Source organism: Topomyia yanbarensis, chromosome 2, assembly GCF_030247195.1.
Source record: "Topomyia yanbarensis strain Yona2022 chromosome 2, ASM3024719v1, whole genome shotgun sequence".
Classification (NCBI taxonomy): domain Eukaryota; kingdom Metazoa; phylum Arthropoda; class Insecta; order Diptera; family Culicidae; genus Topomyia; species Topomyia yanbarensis.
Genome location: NC_080671.1, coordinates 91,141,121 through 91,165,076, shown reverse-complemented (window position 1 = coordinate 91,165,076; position 23,956 = coordinate 91,141,121). Strand labels below are relative to the sequence as shown.

The following is a 23,956-nucleotide window of genomic DNA, read 5'->3' as shown; positions in this document are numbered from 1 at the left end:
CTCTACATACATGATTTGGCAATAGGCAACATCGTTTTTCTACCCCAATCGATTGGGTAGCTTTAACAGTTTGGCATTGAGCTTAATTCTCAAACCCGATTTATGGCCTTGTACTTCGACTACATGGCACAGAGCATTAATCCTTCTTCATACACTCCCAACCGTGTTCGTTTCCTAGATACTTCTGATTCTACTGTATTCTTCGACACATCCATGAAAGAAGAGATTCGCGGAATCCCGGACCATATACGCCCGCAAGTGATCCCCAATATATTTTATAATAAATTCCGAGAAGTCGACTGCGAGAAAATGTTCTACACTGACGGATCAAATCTCGATGGGTCCACTGGCTTCGGTATCTTCAACAATTCTATCACCGCTTCATTCAAGCTCAATGATCCCGCTTCAGTTTACGTCGCAGAGTTAGCTGCAATTCAGTACACCCTTGGGATCATCGACAATCTGCCCACAGATCACTACTTCATCATTTCGGACAGCCTCAGCTCTATCGAGGCTCTTCGTGCGATGAAACTCAAAAAGCAATTCCCATATTTCCTGGGGAAGATACAGGAGTCCTTGTGTACGTTATCTGAAAAATCTTATCAGATTACCTTTGTTTGGGTCCCCTCTCATTGCTCTATCCCGGGCAATGAAAAGGCCGACTCATTAGCAAAGGTGGACGCATTAAATTTGTCGTCATTTTTTAGTATTTGTCGTCAGAGGACACTCAACAGTTGGCAAACCTCGTGGAGCAATGGGGAGCTTGGACGATGGCTACATTCGATTATCCCAAAGGTATCAACGAAGCCTTGGTTCAGGGGGATGGATGTGGGTCGGGATTTTATTCGTGTAATGTCCCGACTTATGTCCAACCACTACACCTTAGATGCGCATTTGCGGCGTATTGGGCTTGCGGAGAGTAGTCTGTGCGCTTGTGACGAGGGCTATCACGACATCGAGCACGTTGTCTGGGTATGCGCCGGGTATTTGGACGCCAGGTCTCAGTTAAAGGATTCCCTTCGGGCCCGAGGTAGACCACCCAATGTTCCAGTCCGAGATATGCTGGCAAATCGTGATTTCCCCTATATGTCCCTTATTTATACTTTCATAAAAACGATAAATATCCCAATTTAGCCCCGCTCTTTTTATTTCTCGTTTTTAGAAGTTTTCTCCTACCTTGTGGAACCGATCAGCTCCAGACTGCCACTATGTAACCGCCGTCGCCCTTACCACTATGGAAACTGTGGCGAGAGCGACTCGAAGGATTCCCCGCGGGTCCGAAGAATACCATCCGCCAATCCGACCTACTAGACTGCGGCGCTAATTTTTTTCGCTGATCTCCCGTTTGCCCGAAAGTTGCAAGTTTTGCTCTTCTCTCCCGGTCACCATCTACGCCTTCTCTCCCCTGTCCTTGATACAACTGCTTCTACACCGATTTTGGAAGTAAGCCCCCCTCTGAATATCTATAAAAAAAAACGGTTTGGCATTGCCAAAATAGCAACATATTTCGATAAATACACTTAATAGTAAAAGTTATATCATTCACGACCCCTCGAGATGTCTGGTTCAGACATCACTTTGTTAAAAGTTCAATAATATATCCTGTCCTGGGAGCCTCGGCATGATACTATACCTTGACGTGGTCCGGGGGCTTTTCCACCAAAGCAGTATTACAGTGATGATATCACATAGAAACTTGGGATACGATTATTTTATTTTTAGTTAAGCTACATTGTGATTAAATTTAGTACTTAACTTGGCAACGCACTTACTTATGCCATGGTCGAAACTTAACGCACAACTTATGCCATGGTCGAAATAATGCACAATGTAGATTTGGGGCCAAGTACTCTCTGGAGGCAATGAGGTATATATAGGTGTGGCAGAACACACGGTTTGCTAGTGTTGGCAACCAAAAATATGTAAACAATGCAGAAGCACAACGGGTTGACGTCATAGCGGTCACACGATTCAATGGGAGCGGAACGACCGCTATGACGAAAGCAAGTCGATTTATACTGTGATCACTCACACCACTCATGTAAGATTCATCTTACGAATACCAAAATGCCATCTTCGCCAGACCTGTATGGAGGCACCTTGGGTTTAGCGACGAGCCCCGACCTGGGACTCTCCTAAATTTGGACTGTACCATGTCAGGGCTCCTGAAGATGACAATATACCAAACAATCTTTGACAGCCCTACGCGATAACTCATGCACACCTACGATCGTGATAGCATTCACAAATTTACAAACGCTAACCCACAGGCCCCCGCGTTCGCGCGGTAACGGGTCGATCACGTCCGGAAGTCTGCTCCATGGCCGCACGACTACAGAACCGAAACTATACTCGCGAAGCTGCATACACACCATCACACGCGACATACATAGGCCGACGCGATCGAATACGCTACCGTACAAATGTCTGAATCCATTGTTGTGAATTGGCAGGGGCAAACATGCAAATGCGATCGTCCACCAATACATCCAATACATCCAAAATCTCGAATATGTGAAAGTGATATGGAAGAACGCACTTTCTTTTAGCATCTGAGCCATACTGCGAAAATTAAGTATCAAATTCACGGTCCGCGCGCCATCATCTAAGAACACACGCGAATATGCGAATGGAAACACGGTTATAAAATCGAATTTATACGCGAAGTTACATGCACGCTAGCACACGCGACATACAAACGCCCACGCGATCGAACACGTTAACGGACAAACGCTCGAGCCCCTCGTGATGATGCACGCGATCGTGACGTCCCTGTGTTTGCACATGTTTGTACCGTACAACAAATATCATTTAGAATCGCAACCCGCTGCAATTGATCTCGTCTGCAATTGTAGCGAGTGATTCTGACGGGTAGCTCTTCCGACACCCTAGCTCTACAGCTCCAGTAGAACAACTCTCGAAAAGGCATTCACACACTCTTACGCAATTAGTGAGCATCCACGCCAACTCATACCATACCCCTGGACTCGAACGCTAAAACTTACACATTCCACGCACAAACCACCACAGTAGGACTCACAAGTAGACATATACATACATAATCATACGTAATAATTACAGGTATTCATCTGGCAACCGGGTGAAGTACATCTCAAACGCAGAACTTATCCGGCCCTATTCTGCGCGGCGTGTGACGTAAGACGACTAATCTCACCTCACTCTACGTGACTTTTCTCACCCAATTCTGAAGAGTCACTTCGGGTGACGTGAGACGCCCATTTAACCGCAATGGGGAATCTCACCTCACCCGAGTCGACTCTCAGAATAGGGTGAGAAAAGTCACGTAAAGTGAGGTGAGATTAGTCGTCTCACGTCACACGCCGCGCAGAATAGGGCCGCATAGCTTCGTCAGTCAGGTCAAGGATGTATGAAACCCGCTAGCCACCACCCTCGGCCCTAGACTTGCCCGATTTGGTTAAAATTTGGAGCGGATACTCATGAACTCAGGAATCGACTCAGAGGCGATGAACTAGAACGTCACAAAACAAATAGCAGTCATAGAAGTAAGCCACCCAAAAATCTGGCGACACTTAGCTAACTACGACAGTGAAGCTAAATTGGCTACAACACCGCAGAGAGCAATTTGGCAACTTCCAGTGTATGGCTCTACTCTTTAACAAAAGCAGCAAGTTCCGTCACATTTCCTACGATTGCACTGGATACGAGACAAATTCCAACCGATGTATGTCGGAGCAGGAAAGGAAACATATACCTCAACACTCACTCGAAAACTGCCGTCAAATACAAATATTTATAATATTTTTCGGTATAAGGTTAGATTCTAGATGATCTGTAGCCCGAGAGTTTGGACTATGTTGAACGTACCTTCCCAACACAACGGAAATTGCAGAGAGAAACGCGGATGAGAATGTAGACATAACGAACTACTGCATAATGACGAGAAAGAGAAGTATGTACTGTACCGACACCCCACACGGACACCAACAACTGTTTCAACCTGAAACTAACGGTTCTGATCATGACTGTCACACACATCAGACAACATCAAGCTCCGTTCTGTTTCATTATTTTCCAGTTTTAATGTCCGGACGAGAAAAGATAGATGCACACATATGCTTTCTTTGATGTAGCGTCAGCGCTTACTCAAAACGATCACGATTTGGCTGACGAAGTTCAGCTAAATGGAGCGCTAAGTCCACGGCACCAGAAGCAGTCCCGAATTGTCAAGCTTCACGTAGCTGCAAAACATAATGAAGGACGGTGAAGAAACTTATGCAACCCCTCCAAACTCTGAATATCGAGGTGCCTGTAGATTTGCAAAAGGCTATGTTCGCAGGCTTTCCGACGACAAGGTTATGCAGCAGTTTACTCAAACATAGTTCCTACCAGTATTCCCAGCAATGAATCCGAACAAACCCGGAAAAAGGGGAACAGTGTAGGATACAGTAGCTAAAGCTCACGGAAGAACCATGAACTCTGCATTATTGAAAGGTACTATGCCATGTTCTCTTCTGGTCATTCTGCTACGATTTCGTCTGCATTCTGTTGGATGTTTGGAAGAGGACCAACAATACCAGTGCTTCCTCTGGATGGATGATAATAACAAACTCGTGATTTATGCTATGAGAGCCATGGCCTTTGGGGCATGCTGCTCTCCCTGAAGAATTCAGAACGATTCATGATGGACTGCCCAGAAGCATACAATACTATCTCAACGACTTAGCAGCGTTGGTTCCGAGGATGAAGCAATTCAATTAGCGAAAGGCGTAAGGCACGCGCACACGCATGGTTGGTTTCATATTAGGAACTGGTTAAGTAATTCCAAAGTAATCACTGCAGCATTACAAGAAACAAACATGGGAGCAAAGAGTCACGATCTATCAACAGAGTTATTCACGGAAAAGATCTTGGGTATGTGGTAGAATACATACCTTGATGTTTTCACCTACAAGGTCGGTTGGAATTGATACGAAAAGCACTTCTGAAACGGTGGAAGACGTCCCAGGAAACGAGAAATTCTACATATCCTGATGACCATATACGATCCACTAGGACAAAACACACACTTCTGAAGATACTGCTACAAGATATTTAGCAAACTGGCGTAGCCTGGGACGAGAAGATAGTCGATGATGCGTTCGATAAATGGCTATCGTGGATAAAAGTCTTGCCGCCAGTCGAAAGTGTGAGGACTGCTAGGTGCTATTGCCCCAGCTTTCTGATCAGCAAAGCAGATGGGGTGCAGCTACATACGTTCATTGGTACTGGAAAGAATGAAATGGCATCCGATTCGTTTCTCCGAATAGTCCAGAACGAAAATATCAGCTGCTCTCCTATCACTACGAAGACCAGAGCAGCACCGATGAAAAAACATCGATTCCCGACTGGATTCACAACCCGCCGTGATTCATAGGAACTTGCCGGCTGAAGTTCCAAAAGAAGCTGGTCAGCACGGGATCGCTTACCCATGGCGAAACACACTTGGTCGAAACATACCTGATTTGTAGTGCCCAGCAAGAATGATTTTCTAAATAATATAATTCACAATAAATGTCACAATCAAACCCACGAAACAGTAATAAATAACTCTAACTACCTCAGATATATCACATTGGGTGCTTACGTTTGTTTTTCACCCAAATGCAAGATTGCAAGCGCTGTAGCGAACCCTCCAATTAGGTTCTTTACTGACACAGTTAACCTCACTTTTCTTGACAGTTCGCTTGTACTGTTTACATGGACTTAGAAAAATTTGTGGACGACTAGATTCGCTCGAAGCAAATCATAAAGAATTTTTCTAAGTCCATGTAAACAGTACAAGCGAACTGTCAAAAATGAACACTCAGTTCATTTGTGACGTCAGCGTAAAGTATTCAATCATGGCTGATCTGCCTCCTGGTCAATTGAATACTTTACGCTGACGTCACAAATGAACTGAGTGTTCATTTTTGATAGTTCGCTTGTACTGTTTACATGGACTTAGAAAAATTCTTTACGATTTTCTTCGAGCGAATCTAGTCGTCCACAAATTTTTCTAAGTCCATGTAAACAGTACAAGCGAACTGTCAAGAAAAGTGAGGTTAACTGTGCCAGTAAAGAACCTAATTAGGTTCTTTACTGGCACAGTTAACCTCACTTTTCTTGACAGTTCGCTTGTACTGTTTACATGGACTTAGAAAAATTTGTGGACGACTAGATTCGCTCGAAGAAAATCGTAAAGAATTTTTCTAAGTCCATGTAAACAGTACAAGCGAACTGTCAAAAATGAACACTCAGTTCATTTGTGACGTCAGCGTAAAGTATTCAATAAGAGGCTTTCGCACGTTCATTGACACGAAGTCGATTACTGCAGCCCGATCCAAGTAACAGTTGGTAGAAGAAACGAGAAATGATAGGGAATGTTAGCAACCTGTTTGACTGTTCGATCAATACATATCGAAGAAGTGAATTCGTTTGCTACTAGTTCTTGCATCACTGCAATCCGAAACCTCACAAGTTTTACAGCATTATTTTTTCAAAAAAGCAATATTTCGGACGGCACCTCATGATGCCCTGTAATGAATGGTATACCTGTCCCAAGTGGATCATCAGCTACATTAATAATGTAGCACTGGACTGGGATGAAGCATGTGTACAAACAAACAACCTGCTTCATACGGAACTGGATTCTGGTAATTTGTAACATGTATTAGCAAACAGAAAGATAGCCAGCACATTCATTTATTCACATAAATTGTCCTTCCGAAACGTTCGTTGGTCCCACAGATAGCAAGTGTTAGTAAGATTGTAGAACTGGGCTTACAATGAGTCGGTGTTAAGATCGACCGGGCTAAGTCGCAGAACATCAAAAAATGAGATAATGATAACACTGGATAAAGAATTTCTTCAGCTACATTCGACTTTTGCCAGATTTCAAATATGTAACCATAAACAAGGATTGTGGCAAAAAATAATTTCCAATTATAATGTAGAGAGTGCTGCGATTCAAACTTTAAACCCGTTTTTCTCGAAATCAATATTTTGTCACTTAGTCTGGCCTGACTTAACACCGACCAATTGTCATATACGTTTTAAAACCAGCTGTGAAGTTTGTCGAAACAGTTAGTTTGCATTCATCGGATATCGTACAAATATACTATCTAGGCATTGCGGTTCAATTTTTGATTGTACATTACACCTATCTTTTCATCCTCAGAGACCCTTAATCAGGAATTTTTGGCTCAATTATGCCGCACAAAAGATGCATACTTACATCGTATATCTCCTTCGCACACGCTTTTGGTTTTTCTAGAATAATTCCTCGCTGGACACGTTCTACGACTTCCGTGTTCTTTAGGCGACCGTAGGGCATCTTTCCGCAAGTGAATACCTCCCACATTAGCACACCTAAAACCATAATCGTAAGCACAGTTAATCAAGACGAAACTTTCCGAAACCTCAAACTGTTCCTACCGTATGCCCAAACATCACTCTTGGACGAGAATCGGGTATAGTTGAGTACCTCCGGTGGGGCCCATTTGATTGGAAATTTGGTACCGCCAGAGCTGGTGTACTGATCGTCCAGAACGTATCGTGCAAGCCCGAAATCTGCCACTTTAACGGTGTTTTCCGAACCTACCAAACAGTTACGAGCTGCTAGATCTCGATGGATATAGTTGTGCCGTTCGAGATAGGACATTCCCTTGCATACCTAGAAACGAGTAAAGATTGTTAGGTCAGTTTCAGCTAGATGAGGGAATTTTGGGCACGCAACATACCTGTATGCACATGTCGAGAAGCATTCCCATGTTGCCGATTAGTGTCTGCTCGTGCCTTCGCAGATAGTTGAGTAAGGAACCATGCTTCATGTACTCGGTGATGATGTAGATCGGTCGATGCTTGGAACAAACACCGTACAGTTGTACTAAATTTGGATGTTGGAGTTTTCTAAAAAAACACGAAATAGATTGTATAACACTTTGATCCGAGAAATATAAGATGACCACCGATAAACTTACGTCATTACTTTTGCTTCCTCGATGAAATCGTCCTCGGACATAGTGCCAACTTTCATCATTTTTACAGCGGTATCAATCGAGCCACGCCACTTGGCTCTCCGAACAACGCCAAATTGGCCCGAACCGAGTTCCTCCAAAATCATCAGCTCCGAAGGATGGATTTCCCATTTGTCTACGCAACAAACAAACAAGTTAAATGCCGTTGTTCGGAAATTGGAAAAGAAGTATTCTTACCATGCGATAAACCAGCAGTCGGTGGCACCGGTCGGTCACAAGGAGACGTCTTTAGTCGGCATGCTAATCCCCCGGAGTTGTGTCGATGGTAGTTGATCAAATCCGGTATCGTTTCACAGCAGTGTTTCTCTGAGAGGTAAAACTCTAGGCGAGCGTTTTGTTTAATGTGATAATGCTTCACATGGGATTGGGGTCTATAATGAGAGTATAACTGTAAAAAAACAAGCCTAACTTCCAGTCATTTACGAAAACTCACACTTTGGTATGTAGCGATAGTGTGTAGAGGCCTTTGGTGGACGACTTTCGCACCACGAAACAGCCTTCCTTGTCGTTCTGTTTGAGCAGCGACTCCGCCCGCTGCCGGGACATGTCCCCTACGTACCAGTCGTACTTCTGTAGCCCGAGTAGTTCCTTCTCCTTGACGTAGTTGCTGGGAATGTATCCGATGGTACCATGCTGATCTTTGACCTTCCACCAGTGCTCTTGCGAGTCATCGATCACTTCGTATTCGGCATTCTAAATATAAACGTATGATATAGACACTGCCAAAAAAGCACCCACACATGCAGTCAAATTAACGAAACTTACCTTCTCCAACGACAGATCGCCACTCTCGATCGCCTTAAAGGGGTACAGGGCCACCACAATCTTGATCCGTGGAGATACATCCTAAGTAAGCAACAAGAGACGAATAAATAAAAAATTAATTCATTATCCGAGAGTTTATTTGTTGCGCTTTTTATTCGCCCATTCAATTAGGACCCCTGCAAACGATGATGGTCTCATTTCCGTTGCCAATATGACTGTCTGTCGGACGGACAGCGGAAACCAAAAGTGACGATTAATTTAAGTAATGTCGTTGCAAAAAGCGATAAGACAGGAGGTAGGCATTCGCAAAAACAAAGATGCACTCATTCTTTGTTTCTCATTTCAAATGGTGGCAAAAACCTTCGCTCGTCATGGGAAGATGAGCCACCTCAGCTGGGGTATGGTTGGTACATTTACGTCAAATTTGAATGTAAATTAAATTAATGTATGGCCAATTAAGGGGCAGTTAGAAACGGTTCCAGACAGCCGGATCTAACTCAATGTTGATGCGCTGAGCGACGTTCGGGTTGTTGGCAGGGGTTCGGAGATTTTATCTTGGGGAAAGGTTGTGATTTTCTTTTTTTTTAGGGAACTCAGTTTAAAAGTTCTGCCTTACCTTCGCCTTTGAGTTTGGTGTTCCGGGCGCTGCTGTCGGACCACCAGGCATATTTAGATCGCCTCCGTTGGTATGATGACCTGCACCGTTGATGGACGCCGTTTTGAATGAGTGGGTGGGGGACTGCAAAAAAAAATTACAAAAAATGGGTGTATTGTTTATTGTTAGGAAGCTGCTTGCTAGAAATAATGTGAAACTTTGAAGGTTGTGCGAAATTTGAATGTAGCCTGGACAAATTATGAATTAGTAATGAAATTTATTCTTTTCAAAGGGAAAAAACCAGACGTGACTTTATCAGGATGAAACTATGTAAATAATTACGAGAAATGTGGTGGTAAACCGGATCTAATAGGGCTCAGAATGAAATTATAAAAACTGCGAAGCATTCCCTTCCGAAACTGTTGTTATTCCACTCGGAAACCCTGATTATATTAACATATATGCAAAACAATTTTGCAGTCGATTTTCGAAAAAAGAGATGTTACTTTTCTGAGAATAAATGAAAACGCGTGAAAGATGTATTCTAGAATAAAATGACAAAAATATCCCGCATTGCCAGAAATCCGGGAAAGGGCCCGGATTTTAATTAGTTTTTTTCTATCGCTATTTTTTTCCAAATTATTTTGATACAAAATGATATAGCTATAAAAAGTATTTGATTTGAATGTTTAACTATTTTTCTATTCAAGTACTAACAAAAATATATCGTTTCCTGCAAATCGTTTCGAAGTTTAGTTGAGATTCTACAGTTTCAGCCAGGGCTATCATAGAGTGACAAGAAAAAATGAGCCCTATCGGCCAGCCCCTGGTCCTACCAGAAGTACTTGCTTCAAATTTGTAGCAAATCGGACAAGCCTTGCTACCGGTCCACCGTGCCTGAAGTTTGTATGTGATTTTTCTTACTTAGAGAAAGCCCTCTAGCTCGCATTTTCGCCGCCAAGTGGCACTGTAATAATTGCATTACTACAGGGCAGTTGCATATCAAATGATATGATGTTCCGTAATCGGATTCACATAGATCACATGAATAATACTCAGCGCGCTGAATAGTAGCCATGTGACAATTGAGTTTGCAATGTCCAGTCAGTGCTCTGACAAGAATATTACAGTTGTGCTTGGAAAAAATGCAACAAATTCTTTGACATTTTCGAACTCACATCCGGCAGAAAAGTCTTTGTTTGAACGCAAGTTTTCATGCTAAGCCAACGGTTGGCATGTTCGGACTTCGGATGCAGTCCAAGAGCGAATCTTATGCTTTATACAACTTATCGAAAGCGGTAAAACTGGTTCTGGACCAACGAAGTCAGTCGCAGCGCCAGCTCTTGCCAGTTCATCCGCCCATTCATTTCCAGTAATACCGGAATGACCGGGTACCCATAGAAGGTAGATAGCATTTGAAATGCTAAGTTCTTCGATTTGACTTCGACAATCGATTACTAATTTCGATCTCGAATCTGCCGAACTAGGTGCTTTCAGGGCAGCCTGACTGTCACATAGATAGATTCTTTTACCGCAAATTCTCTGTTGAAGTGCTGATTGTACGCCACACAGAATCGCAAAGATTTCTGCTTGGAATACGGTATAGTATCTACCAAGCGAATGAGATTGGTTTAATCTCATTTCATGACAACAGACACCAGCACCGGCTCGGCACTCCAACAAAGAACCGTCAGTATAACAAACTACGTATTCTTCAAGTTGTCGCTCTATCCAGCCAGACAGCCATTCCTCGCGAAGAGAAATTCTCACATTGAAAGTTCCATAAGGAAAACTACATGTAAGTGTAAGGTCAATGTATACTGTATAGTGTATACTCATCCCAAGTAACCATTTGGGACCACAGTCTTGTGTGACTAGTTGCACGATCTATTGGGTTACTGTTCCAGAACCCAGTATCCTTAAGACGGTATGTACAAGAAAGTGCTTCTTGTTTCAGAAACACATGTAGCGGTTTTATGTTCAAGAAAGCCTCTAGATCAGCGGTAGGTGTTGTCGAGAACGCACCAGTCATCGCCATCAAAACCATCCTCTGAAGATGGTTTAAATTTCATTCGATTGTCCTGACTTCAATTAAGTTTTGAGACAAGAATTACCCCAACTTTACTTGATCTGCGATAGGAATTTCAGAGTAAAAGAACTGCAATGGATGAGCTCCGGTTGTAATCCTTCGTTGCGTGAAAAGTACCATTGATGTTTTATTTGGATTACCTGATAGTCCAACATGAAGACACCACCGCTCAACAACACATAAGGCTTGCTGCATCAAATCAAAAAGTGTGTTAATGCAAATACTGGTGATCATTATGTGATAATTATCAGCGAAACCATACGTCGGAAACCCAAGCTCATTAAGTTTCCTCAACAAGCCATCGGCGGCAAGGTTCCATAGAAGTGGTGACAGCACTCCACCTTGAGGACATCCGCAGGCACTCAGTTTCCTTAGGGGCCGTACACTAATTACGTAAGGGCATATAGGGGGAGGGGGAGTTTCAAAATATCTTACAAATTCTTATCTGAGGGTTTGTCCTTTCTTACGTAATATCATAGAACAAGTTTAAAAATTTAAATCCATAAGGAAAATATTATTTTTAATAAGAAAAGGGAACTATTTTCATTTGCACCATATAATCCTTGTATATCAAACAATATGAGTAATTTTTGGCTCTTGGTTGTACATTGTTCTGTTCAGGTACTGGAGTCACAATATGCCTTACAAGTTAAGAAGTGTTGATACCCTTCGTGTTGTTAGACCGACTTTGTCCTTTTCAAACGTTCGATTCAAACCCGCAAGGTATCTGGAAAATGTTCTAACATGCGATTGTCAAAGATCTTGAATGTCGAGTATTTCCAGAGTGTGAACTGCATTTTATTTCAAGAAAATTCGAAGATGGTTAACTCGGAGCTATGCGTATGATAAGCGTCACAGCTGGAACTCAGAATAAATTCACGCCAGAAGAGGTTATAAACTCTTTTAAATTCTACATCACAAGAAAATAGATTCAAAGGAAGTGGAGTATAGCACATAGATCTAAATACTGGTCGCAGTGGTTCGTATCCAACAAAAAAGTGGAATATAGCAAAGCAGATCATGTGGATCAAATTGGAGTTACTGAATATCTGACAACAGTTATTCTTTCTACTGGGCGAGATTGGCATGCAATTGAAATTCTGCAGATGATTACAGTTAAATTTTGTCATGAGTTTTCTTAAAATAATTCTATACATATCGTTTTCGCTATCTTATTATTTGATGAATTAACAATTCGATTTTTTTAATTGCGATAATCATGATAAGATCTTATGTAGGGGGAGGGGGAGTTCACCAAAATCTTACGAACTCTTATTTGGAGGGGGGGAGGGGGAGGTTGAAAAGCTCTAAAAAAGCCTTACGTAATTAGTGTACGGCCCCTTAGCTCTACATGTCTTAACGATGAGCACAGATGTCAGTTGCTAAGCATTGCGTGTATCCAGTTCGTGACATATGAGGGTACTCCATGACCTAGTGCTGCTTCCAAAATGGATTCGAAAGACACGTTGTCAAAAGCACCTTCAATATCGAGAAAAACTTCTAAACATGACTGCTTTTGTTTCAATGTTGTAGACAGCATTGTATAACAGGATGATAGTAGACTTCCCCCGTTGATATGCATGTTGCATTCCATGCAGGGGGTGCTCGCCCAAGCTAACATCCCGAATGTAGTGGTCGATTAAACGTTCCACTGATTTGAGAAGGAAGGAGGTCAGACTGATCGGTCTGAAGCTCTTTACCTCCTCATGAGTGACGCGGCCAACTTTGGGAATGAATTCAACAGTTATTTCCCACCACGCTAATGGAATGTATCCTGTTGCAAGACTATAAGTAAGAACCTTTTTCAAAATATGCTTGAAGTGTTCCCATTCTTTTTCTAGTAGAACTGGAATGATTCCATGCATTCCGGGAGACTTATACGGAGCAAAACTTTCAATCGCCCATTTGATTGATTCGGTTGTCACAATTCTACGAGCAAGTGCCCAAGAATCAGAACTACATGAAAAGAACTCAGAGTCAATCGTTCGTGATGGATCCGTACAGCCTGGAAAGTGTGTGTGTGTCGAAAAGACAACCTACATCTTAGTCAGACGAGTATTCACGATTAGCAGTTCTAATCGAACTGACATGAAAGTCTTAGCGGTAACTTATTTAATCTACTACTCTTAATACTTGAGACATTTGTGCAAAGGCTTTTCCAACCACTTCGCTCAGAGGATCGAAGGGCATTTCTGTATACTTTGCGAGCCAACTTAAATGCCTCCGACCCGTTCCTGCATCTACAATTTCAAGCTCTTCTACATAACTTTTTGAATCGAACAAGTTCGGTATTCCACCAAGGTGTTCCTCTAGAAGCACGCATAACTCGAAGCACGCATAACTCGAAGCGGACAAGCCTCTTGGTATGCTGCTACTATGCATGAGCTTGTTTTATCCACGACCTCATCCAAGTCACTTGGAGATTCAATCGTCGGAAGATACTCATGAAAGGTAGTCGTCAAGCCCTAGGGGTCCCAGTTCGTAGATTTGGGATTACGATATGTGACGATATCTAGTGAGACGTTTAAATTATCAAAGACGATGTACTTATGATCAGATAACGACGGTTCGAGCTCGTTTGGTTCGAGCCAGTTTGCCAACTCATGCGTAATACCATCAGAGCAGAGAGTTAGATCTAATAGCTCTTCTCTACCAGCTAGTGCAAATGTAATAAAAACCCAGGTATCCAGCGGGCAAATTAACCCTCAGGCACTCACGCCGTTGTATTTAGTGCAACACCTTCAGAAACTCTAGCGAAATCATCTTTCAGTACCAGCGGCTGCTCATTCGGGGAGCCATTCGCGCGAGTACCGGAGGGTTAAATATATCAAATGTGTTTGATGGCTGCTATGGCTGTGTGTGATCTCGCTTTAGAGGCAGAGTACGATTACTGTCACCTATGCGATAATCTTGTGTTGTTTCTGGGATGTCATCATAACCCAGGAATATCATAAGGGTTTGTACATTGGGCCGGAGTCCCCAGGGTTGCAGGTACGAATCCTGCCTCTGGGGGGATTTTTTTGACATAATTGCTTTCGCTTAACTTATCATTTCAGGTTATGGCACTAACATCAAAAAGCAAAAAAATATATGTTTCCTATGTTGATCGGAGATTTCTGCCATGCCGTGATATTTCTTTCCATCATTTTCCTGGTGGGAAGGATTAGGGAAGTGATAAGGTTAGGGATAAGGAAAATAACAAGACAGAGAAAATAGATAATACAGCAGTATTCTCCACTCCCAAGGAAAAAGACACTTCTCGATGAACGGATATATGTACACCCCCAACGGAATATTAAGATAACACCCCCAAAAGAGATATTATCATTCAAATTCGGCTTACACCTATTTAGGTTTAAAAACTTTCGACTTTTTGAAAGCCATTGTTCAGTTTATAACCCTTTTTCGCCAAAAATTTCAGATATCGGTCGTCGATACTGTAAAAATACTGCTGTACTTTTTTTGCAATCGACTTGCTTCTCTGAACTTGCCAGCAAACATAATCCCGAACAAGGATTATGGAAATCTAGCCTCATCAAAACACTAGAACTCTTCACGCATTCTGTGGGATTCTGCAGAAAGTAAAGGAATACCTAATTTTGGGGAAGGCTATATGGTTCTACAATAAAACGGAAGTCTCGTGCCCTCCCACTTACCTCCCTCAATTTCTGTTTCAGCCAGGTATAGTTTTGTTTATCATCCAAATAGTTTTGTTCATCAACCAAACAATACCATATCTTAAACCCAAACCACTGAAACTGAGGATGAAAGAGTTAAGAGGAATTGAATAGAGACAACCTTAAAGATCTTCTAATAGATCATACTTCAGCGCATTCTCAAAGTGTCCTTTCTTCAACCTTGATTGCACTCGATGACGCAACTGACAGTATTCACACCTGATGTTGGCAGTGACACAATTTTTTCATACATTAGATTTCATTTTGTACCACCACTTATTCAAAATTGAATTACTACAGAGTAGAATCGCAAGAGGGTGCTACATCTAGACGTTTAAATGATTAAAGATGGTGTACTTACTGTCAAATTTAATTAAGTGTTAGGTAAGTTATCACTAAGACAATAATATCCGATGAACAAAAGTAATAAACATCAGATAACGACGGTTCGAGCTCTTTGGGTTTGCCAACTTATGCGTAATACCGTCAGAGTAGAGAGTTACATCTAACACCTCTTCTCTGCCAGAAATCGCGAAAATGTTGAACAATTTCTACATTAAGCATAAACAAATTTGTACTACTTACATATTCCATCAAATTGATACCTGAGCTGCCCCAAATGATGTTGTGGGCATTTGCGATTATAAGTAGAAACCAATTTCTGTCACAGTATGATCGTTTTGAAATCATCAGAAGGGTACGATTAATTACGCGGCAAATATGCCGAACAATAGGAGTATTACGTATAAATATCGTGAGTTAATAGCACTACCCACAAGTATACATGCACGAGGCATTTCACGTGGATTTGTCATGCCATTTTTGTTGCAAGCAGCTACGAAGACGTAGTTTATTAGCTTTCCAACACATAAGTTTTCTTTATCGACATACGGTTCTTGAACCAAACAAAAACAAAACAAAAAAATTCTGTTTGGACAAGGAAAGTTTTTTTCAAATAACTTTTCTTCCTTAAAAGTGCCCAACTTGAATTTTTGGCGGTAGGTAGGGAACATAATTATCTTAGAACAAAATTTCATACAAATCAAAAATGGGTTTTTTTTGTAAATCGACTTTAAATTTTTAAAATCGATTTTTTTCAGTGTAGGAGTCAATGAAGAATTTTTTCAATATTTTTATTCGAAAATTTGACTAATTTTGTGAAAACCACTCCTTCAAAAATTTGTTGTAGGATTTGTCATTTTTAGACTGTAGCCAGTTGAAAAAAAATGGTGAAAAAAAGTTTGGCCCTTTTCAAAAGACAGTCTAGATCATTTTTGGAAAAACAAAATATGCAAAGTGGCTTTTTGTGACAAAGTCTTCATGTACAGAAAGTTTCATTAGAATCTGAAAGGGTGCTGCCAACTCTGAATACGATTTGGCGCGAAATTCGTCAATTCACAAAGAGTATCCCTGCACTGGAACATGCTTCCGCAAATCCGGATTCCCGGGAACCGAATAAAGTTCGGGTGACCGGGGCTGGTTGGCCGGAGGGGCAGGTTGGCCGAGTGCCTTTTATGAAAAGGTTATTATACGCAGTAGCGACATCTTTAGTGATTTTGGTGGGGTATTAGGTCACCAATGTACCGACGTAATTTCAGATGTTCTGGTGGTGTCGTTTGTACAGGAGCACGTTTGTTCTTTTTTTCAGCACTGGTGAGTAAATTTCTGTTTCTGAAAAATAATATGTGTAACGCGAAGCAATTTACATCCGATTTCCAATAACTTTGTGCTTCTGGAAAGGGTATTCAAAACCCAACCAAATAGTATAACGGTCACCAGTGTAACCTTATTTTTGTTTGTGTAAATCGTGATTGTTGTCGAAAATATACATTGGGGTAGGTTGGCCGAGTTCTGTGCGGGGCTGGTTGGCCGAGTTGTAAATTTAGTGTAGAGTAATGTGCACTTTGATATTTGTGAAATTCAAACCTTTTTCAAAGAAAAAATTGATATTATGCTAATATTGATGATTATAAGGAAAAATATGAACGAGAAATAAGCAATAAAAATAATTTAAAATAATTACCAAATAGAAATAAGAGATTAGAATCATTAAAAGTCGGAAATTGTTTATGAAAAAGTTGATTCCGATATTTTATGAATTAAAAGCCAAACAGGTTTCAGAGTCTCTGGCGTGTGCCGCTTCAATCCTGAAAATTTTCCTCCTGAGGAGTTTCTGGCAGGATTTTTCACAGATCGACCCAACCCCGGACAAAACTCGTCCATTAGCATAGAATCTGCTGCAGATGTAAGCCTCTCTGAAGACGTCGAACCTCTTCCCAAGACGAGTGTATGATCTGATTCGAAGAAGTGGCAAGTTCGTAAACGCCTATCGTCTCAAATTTTGACAGATTCCCCAATAAATTGGAGTATTGGAGGAGCAGAAAAATGAAATCAAATGTAAGCTTACGCTGGCGGAGGAAATAAATCAGCGAGAGCTGGCAAAAGTTCACTAAAGCTGCCAAAGGTAAGTCCAAAAAGGTTAAAAAGACTAAAGAGTGAAGAGTGGATTTTAATTTCCTTACCTATATACGAGAAAACGATTTTTTTTAATTAAAAGCTTTCCACTGATATATTTGACGTGTTTTACTTATTTTACCAAACTCGGCCAACCTACCCCAGCCCTGGGGTTGGCTGGCCGATTTTTCTTCCGCATTTGTTTGCTAATAAATTTTTCCCTGATTTTTTTCATGAATGAAAAAAATTACATATGTGCTCAAGGGTTGTATCTTCATGACAGTGCAAACCGGTTTTCAAAAAGTCTAACCAGAATGAATACAGAAATTCCGAAAGCAAAATTCGGCCAACCAGCCCCGGTCTAAAAGTGAATGAGTTCCTGAATCCAAAACACTCAAAAGTATCGAAATCGGCTAGAAATTGCCTTAGTTGTTGGCATTTCAGTTTTGTGGGTACCCGGGTACTTTCGTCAGCCCGTTACGTAATAAAAAAAATCAGGAACCTCTCCTCACTCCCCCTCTTACTATATCAACAATTAAATCTAAAATGTAAGAGCATCATTCTCATATTTAAGTCTTAACCGTTATGTGTCCTTTTCAGCTTTCAATTAATGAAATTCCAATCTTTTACCCAAAGCTATGGATAAAACATTGGAATTTCATTAATTTACTTTTTTTGTTGTAAAATACGTTTATTTGTCATTTTATCAATGTTTAAATTTTAATTGAAACCTAAAAAGGTACCCGGATACAGCGTCGGGCATATAACGATTAAGACTTAAATACGAGAATAATGTTCTTAGATTTTAGATTTGCAAGAATAATGTAATATTCTTCAGTACACTTATACTTTTTAAGATATTAACTGAAAGTGATTTCAGATTGTTAATATGATTTAATAGATCTAATATAAATACACTCAGGAATTTCAAAATCCGCGTAAATGAAAACCGCGCAAATTTCACAATCCTCGTAAATGAAGACCTCTTAAATTTAAGAATCCGCGTTAATGGAAACCTGGTTAGTGGATACCGCGTAAATTCAAAATTCCGCGTAAATGAAAACCGCGTAAATTTCAAAAACCGCTTAAAAAACGTGTAAAAAATCCCGCGCAAAAAAAATTCATAAAAAACCTGAGTGTATCTGATTTCTATTTTAACAAATCGTTTGTGTTGATATCTCCTTTTTGAAACATTCTTGACCTACCAAGGACGTTTTGGAAAACTTGGTATCTGACGCGTTCATTAATAGCCCATTTTCTTTTCCAAAATTGTTGATATTCAAGGCCATCGCTGAGTGAAGAATATGAATGACTCCATTGAATCGAAGCGAATGAAAAAGGCAGCATTTAGATTTCGTGAAGACAAAATTGATACATAATTTAAACATACTCGAATTAAGATCAAAATCAACGACGTTGATCAATAAATATGCTGTGCCACGATATTTTCCGGCTTGGAGAGGAAGTAGTTCAACCGAAAAACTCTCGCTTAGCTACGTCCCTGATATTTGTTTTGATTTCTAATTGCTCAACATTTCAAGAAAACTTAAATCCACTAGCATTTAGTATGACGGGTGTATTCATGATATTGGATACTTTTTCGAGGCCAGCCTCTTCCTCTTTCGCGAAAGCCATGTCATGAACGATTTGTTCCTCAACGAAAAAGAAGCACCTTGGAGAGTGTTTTTTATCGAAAAAAAAAAGAAAAAAATCCCTCAGCGATTTATCCTCCGAAAAAAGGAAAGAAAAACATCAATAGTTTGTTTTTATTCACATTCCAATACGTAGGTTGAGTCACTTCGTTGTGCTCTTCTCCCATGCGTTTTTTTTCCCTCTGTGTATGATTATCAAATTCCTATTTGGATCCAACTTCTGTGCGGTGAATTTTCTCACGATTTTTCAAATCTGATCTGGACACTACACCGCTATTCCAATGTCGTTCTGCTTTTTGGTATATTTGGTAACTATCTCCTTCCAAACGAATGGGATATTATTTTACCGATTCATAAACGACCACAAAATAATCACCGTAGCTTGATCGATTTGGTTCAAAATATATGCTTGGAAAAAAAACCTGAACCGTGCAGAGCAAGCTAATGGTCGTTAATTCTCGGAATCACGTGCGACCACGAGCTGTACCGTAAAGATAAAAATCTTCGGCGATCGATAAGATAAACGAGATAATTGTCTCGTTAGAGATTTTAATTGCTGCATCTTTTAAATGTTGTGAGGTGGCAAATGGTGTATCGATAAAAAACAGAATAGATTGTTTTTCGTCTAGAGTGAATAATTATAATCAATAGAATTTGGAAGGCAACCCTGGTACAAGCACAAAATATCGAACCTACCTGTGGCTGGACGAAGGTGGGCGTGATGTTGCCTAAACTACTGGAGCTGCTGTTGAGGTGGTGAGACTGGGAGGACTGCTGGTGCTGCAGTTGTTGCTGATGCTGCGACGGATGCTGCAACGAAGGCGAGTGGGACGTCTGCTGGGAACCTTGCTGTTGTGCCTGAAGCTGTTGCTGCTGCTGCTGAGGTTGCTGCTGTTGCTGATGCTGCTGCTGCTGGTGCAGCAACGGTGATTGGTTTCCCTGCTGAAGGAGCGTTCGTTCCGTTCCGGGGCCGGTGATGATATGTGATGCCTGCAGGTGACCGTTGGGCAGGCTCTGCGTATTCGGACTAATGCTGCGGGTCGAGTTTTGGGCGGGTGAACTTCCGTTACCTGTCGATAGGGAGAAGAGAAAGGAAAGAAATACTTGAGATGCTTGCTCGATCATCAGCCATCGGGTATCGTCTCATCGCTGTGGAATGCGCGCGCGTGTGTGTAATATTGCACCGTGGGGTCTCTTCATTCACTAATTCTTAAAGGTGCGCTTTCATTCATTCCTTCGTTGAGCGATGCTGATCACGAGGAATGTGCGAGTCCTGGATACAGACAATTACGTAGGTATGCCAAGGGAAAGATTCGAGGGCGTCAACGTCTCGATTGCGGATAGTATCGCCACGGCTGATACATTCGCTGGAGATTGTGCGCGCGTTTTGTGCCTGGGAATGCCCTCGAGGGAGCACCCTTGATTTAAGTATCGTATACGGAGGAGATGGGATACGGAATGTGGATGGCAACAAATGAGAGTAATTATGACCCTGACGGATGCGGCACTAAACACATTCTCACTGCTGAGATGGCATGGGATAATAAGGTAGTAGGACTATTGTAGAAGAAGCACGAAGCTTATGATCCAAAAAGTGCAATCAATAACAGTTTCTTTGTTGTTATTGTCTACTTTAATAGCAATATATTAAACAACCCTTTGCTTGCTTTGCTACCTAGCAATTAGTTTTAAGTGTCATGAAGAATAAAGGCTTCATGACACTTAACACTTATTTTAGTACACAAATATCGCAAGAGCTCAACTATCAAGTTTCACAAGTATTCCTTTTATGACATCTGCACACCCAACTAATTTCCCAGGAAACAAAAATCAATATGCCCTGTCGAACAAAGCGGTTCCCACTTTTGAAAAACTGACTCTCAAAATGACAAAGCTGCATCAATGGTCAAAACAATAAGAGAAAGTGCTACACAACTACTATTGAATTCGATTTTTACTATTGTATCAAACTGCAATCGTATGTGGTTAAATATAATGAACATAAGTAATAATAAACAGTCTAATTAATCAACTACAATTGTGATTTCAATTTTGTGTTTTTAAGTTTGTGCCGAAATGTTTATATTTTTGGTGACAATTATCGCACATGTTCCAGAACAAATAGCCTTCTGTAAGAAGACTCATTCGAATGAAATCTTGAACTCAAAATATTTAATATCGCTTGGTTTCCATTTAGTTCCTTTCTGCATACGTTTTATTTTTATTTTTTCGTATTGCTTCGCAAACATCAAGGCCAACATCTCTCGCTACTTGGGGAGCTGAAGGCACGGCGATCGTCAGTCCGATCACGGATCCGCAACTTGAAACTAGTGTAAATAAAACACGCTTGACAAGTTTCCAATGAGTAGACCAGCAGGTCGGACACAATCTTACCCACCAAGTCAGCGCGCAAAAACAGATCTAGAAGAAAAATAAAAGTGTTGGAGGCAGGCATAAAGTTTAATTTTTAGTATCGCTCCTTCTCCTGCGGTGCGCTCCAGGTTATGGCAGCAGTACTACGCACAGTTCGAACGCTACAGTCTACAATCTGGTACGAAACTCATGGCCGGACAGGTGACTTTCAAATCTCTTGTATTAGATTGTCGCTGTTGCAGCGCTCAACTGCATAATTGGTCCAATTAGTGACGTTTCGAGAGTATTTAGTCAATTTGATAGGGTCGCCGCCGGTTGTCGGTGCCATTCAAATTGGGCTGGCATTTCTCTTAACTAGTTAAACGATGTAATACAGTTGACGGTTGATTGTTACGAGTAAATTAGAAATGGTCAGTGTTTTGATTACACAAATGTTTGGCTTATACACCGTTGGCTAAAAAAAAATAAATGAACCGATTTTTGTGTTATAAAGGTTGTCTTGCATTTGATCTGCCGTCCAAATATGTTCATATGGGTGAATAGTTAGGCAATAAACTGATAGAGTTTAATTAGCACAACGTTCTGTTCAATCAGACAATCGGGGTCCTGTTATAGAGGTCAGTAATAAAAACAGCAATACATTAATTTGTCAGTATTAAAAGGGTGTCTGCATTTCAGTAGGTTCGGACTTCATGAGCCACCTCCATCGTGAAACTATCGAACAATCCATCATTTTAAGACGGACGTTTAACACGACAACGAACTACACAGGATATGAAACGTCTATCCTTTCTAAATCATCAATTTAGTATTATTACAGCAAGCCTTATGAGAAGTACAATAACAACAGGCTAATTTCGATGCATTTCCGCTATGCAATCATGGACTGCTGCTTCTCTTGCACACGTGACTGTGGTACCAATTAAACAGATGGAATGCAGTGAATATTGTCTTATTTATTATTTCCTTGCTTATGGTAATTCATTATCTTGCTCAATTTAAAGGATAAACACAAAATAATTGCAACACTGCCAACCTACAATTAAGTCTCAACTGTTTATTGAACAAAATCAAAATTTGTAAATAATTTGTAAAGTATTTATATAAATGTATCGAATGTCCGCATTAAATTTCGGACATCAAGGTACGCGAAAAAAAATTGTTCCCAAAATCTTGATGAAAATGCCATGAATTCGGGAACAATCACGTTTTTCTAATACAAAAACAGGACCATGAACAGAAATTATGTGATATATTATTATGACAAATTTCCCTTCAGTTATGCCTGCATAATGCTTTAATTAATAGAGATATTTGTTTTTGTTACGCAACATTCAGTCACTGTTTGCGCCATGGCATTATCAAATAAATTTTCTGTACGTGAACTAGTTCACAGCTTTAAGAATATTATTCAGAAAACCAACAATAGACTCATGATTTTTCCATAGATTTAGGAATATTATTGAGTCCAATCAAACGACGTGAACTGATTCATAATTTATTACATCTTGGTTGGTATTTGTTGTTGTGAATTAGTTGACAAAAACAAAAGATCTTTGTTTTTTCGCGTGAACAATTTCACGAAACTCGAAATATTAGTCACGAATTCTTTCAATCCTAGTAAACTAATTCATGATTCCTAATATATTAGTCACGATTCAATATCCGTGCTCGTGAAATAGTTCACAAAATTCCAAAATATCATTCATGTATTCGTGAACTGGTTCATGATTCCTAATACAATAGTCACGACTGATCACTTTTTTTGTTGGATACAACAATAAAAAATCTGACCACTCATACTCATTAAAATCGTAAAATATCATTCATGGTTCATGACGCCTAGTATAATAGTCACGATTGATCATTGTACCTCGTGACAAAATCGTAAAATATTATTCATGGATTCGAGAATTGGTTCATGTTTCCTAGTACATGATTCAGGATCTATCCTACGTGCTTGAAATTTTCATATGAACTATTTCACAAAATTGGACTACTATTCGTAGAATTTTTGTTTCATGTATTTTGTCATGAAACATCATATAGGGTAGCTGTGCCCTAATTCGTCTTAGCTCCTATATTCATCCCACCCGTTTGAATACATTAGTTAGAGCAGTGTCTGCTATCTCTATTCAACGCATTAGGTCAAATGGTAGGATGAATAAGGGTGCGTTGTACTCAACTTTTTGATCTGCTCAAACGCGAATACTTTACATTTTTCAAGCCAGATTTTTTATGTTACTGCTTGTTAGAAACGAAGCAAGGCTGCTGATGCCTATTTTAGCAAAATCCAATCACTGTAAACCGAGTTA

General features: G+C 40.6%; 1 protein-coding gene across 5 annotated transcripts in view; it reads right to left on the bottom strand.

The window, feature by feature from the left end:
* Positions 1-23,956, bottom strand: part of LOC131678809 (tyrosine-protein kinase Btk29A) — a 320,866-nt gene that overhangs the window by 5,962 nt on the left and 290,948 nt on the right. For all 5 annotated transcript variants that reach the window (XM_058959150.1, XM_058959151.1, XM_058959156.1 and 2 more), the window contains 9 exons: positions 19,965-20,338; positions 9,418-9,540; positions 8,802-8,882; positions 8,470-8,729; positions 8,214-8,407; positions 7,980-8,151; positions 7,740-7,908; positions 7,435-7,672; positions 7,235-7,368 (listed from right to left, as the gene is read on the bottom strand). In XM_058959150.1, the coding sequence (XP_058815133.1) occupies positions 7,235-7,368; positions 7,435-7,672; positions 7,740-7,908; positions 7,980-8,151; positions 8,214-8,407; positions 8,470-8,729; positions 8,802-8,882; positions 9,418-9,540; positions 19,965-20,338 (1,745 nt within the window). The remainder of the gene's footprint in view (positions 1-7,234; positions 7,369-7,434; positions 7,673-7,739; positions 7,909-7,979; positions 8,152-8,213; positions 8,408-8,469; positions 8,730-8,801; positions 8,883-9,417; positions 9,541-19,964; positions 20,339-23,956) is intronic.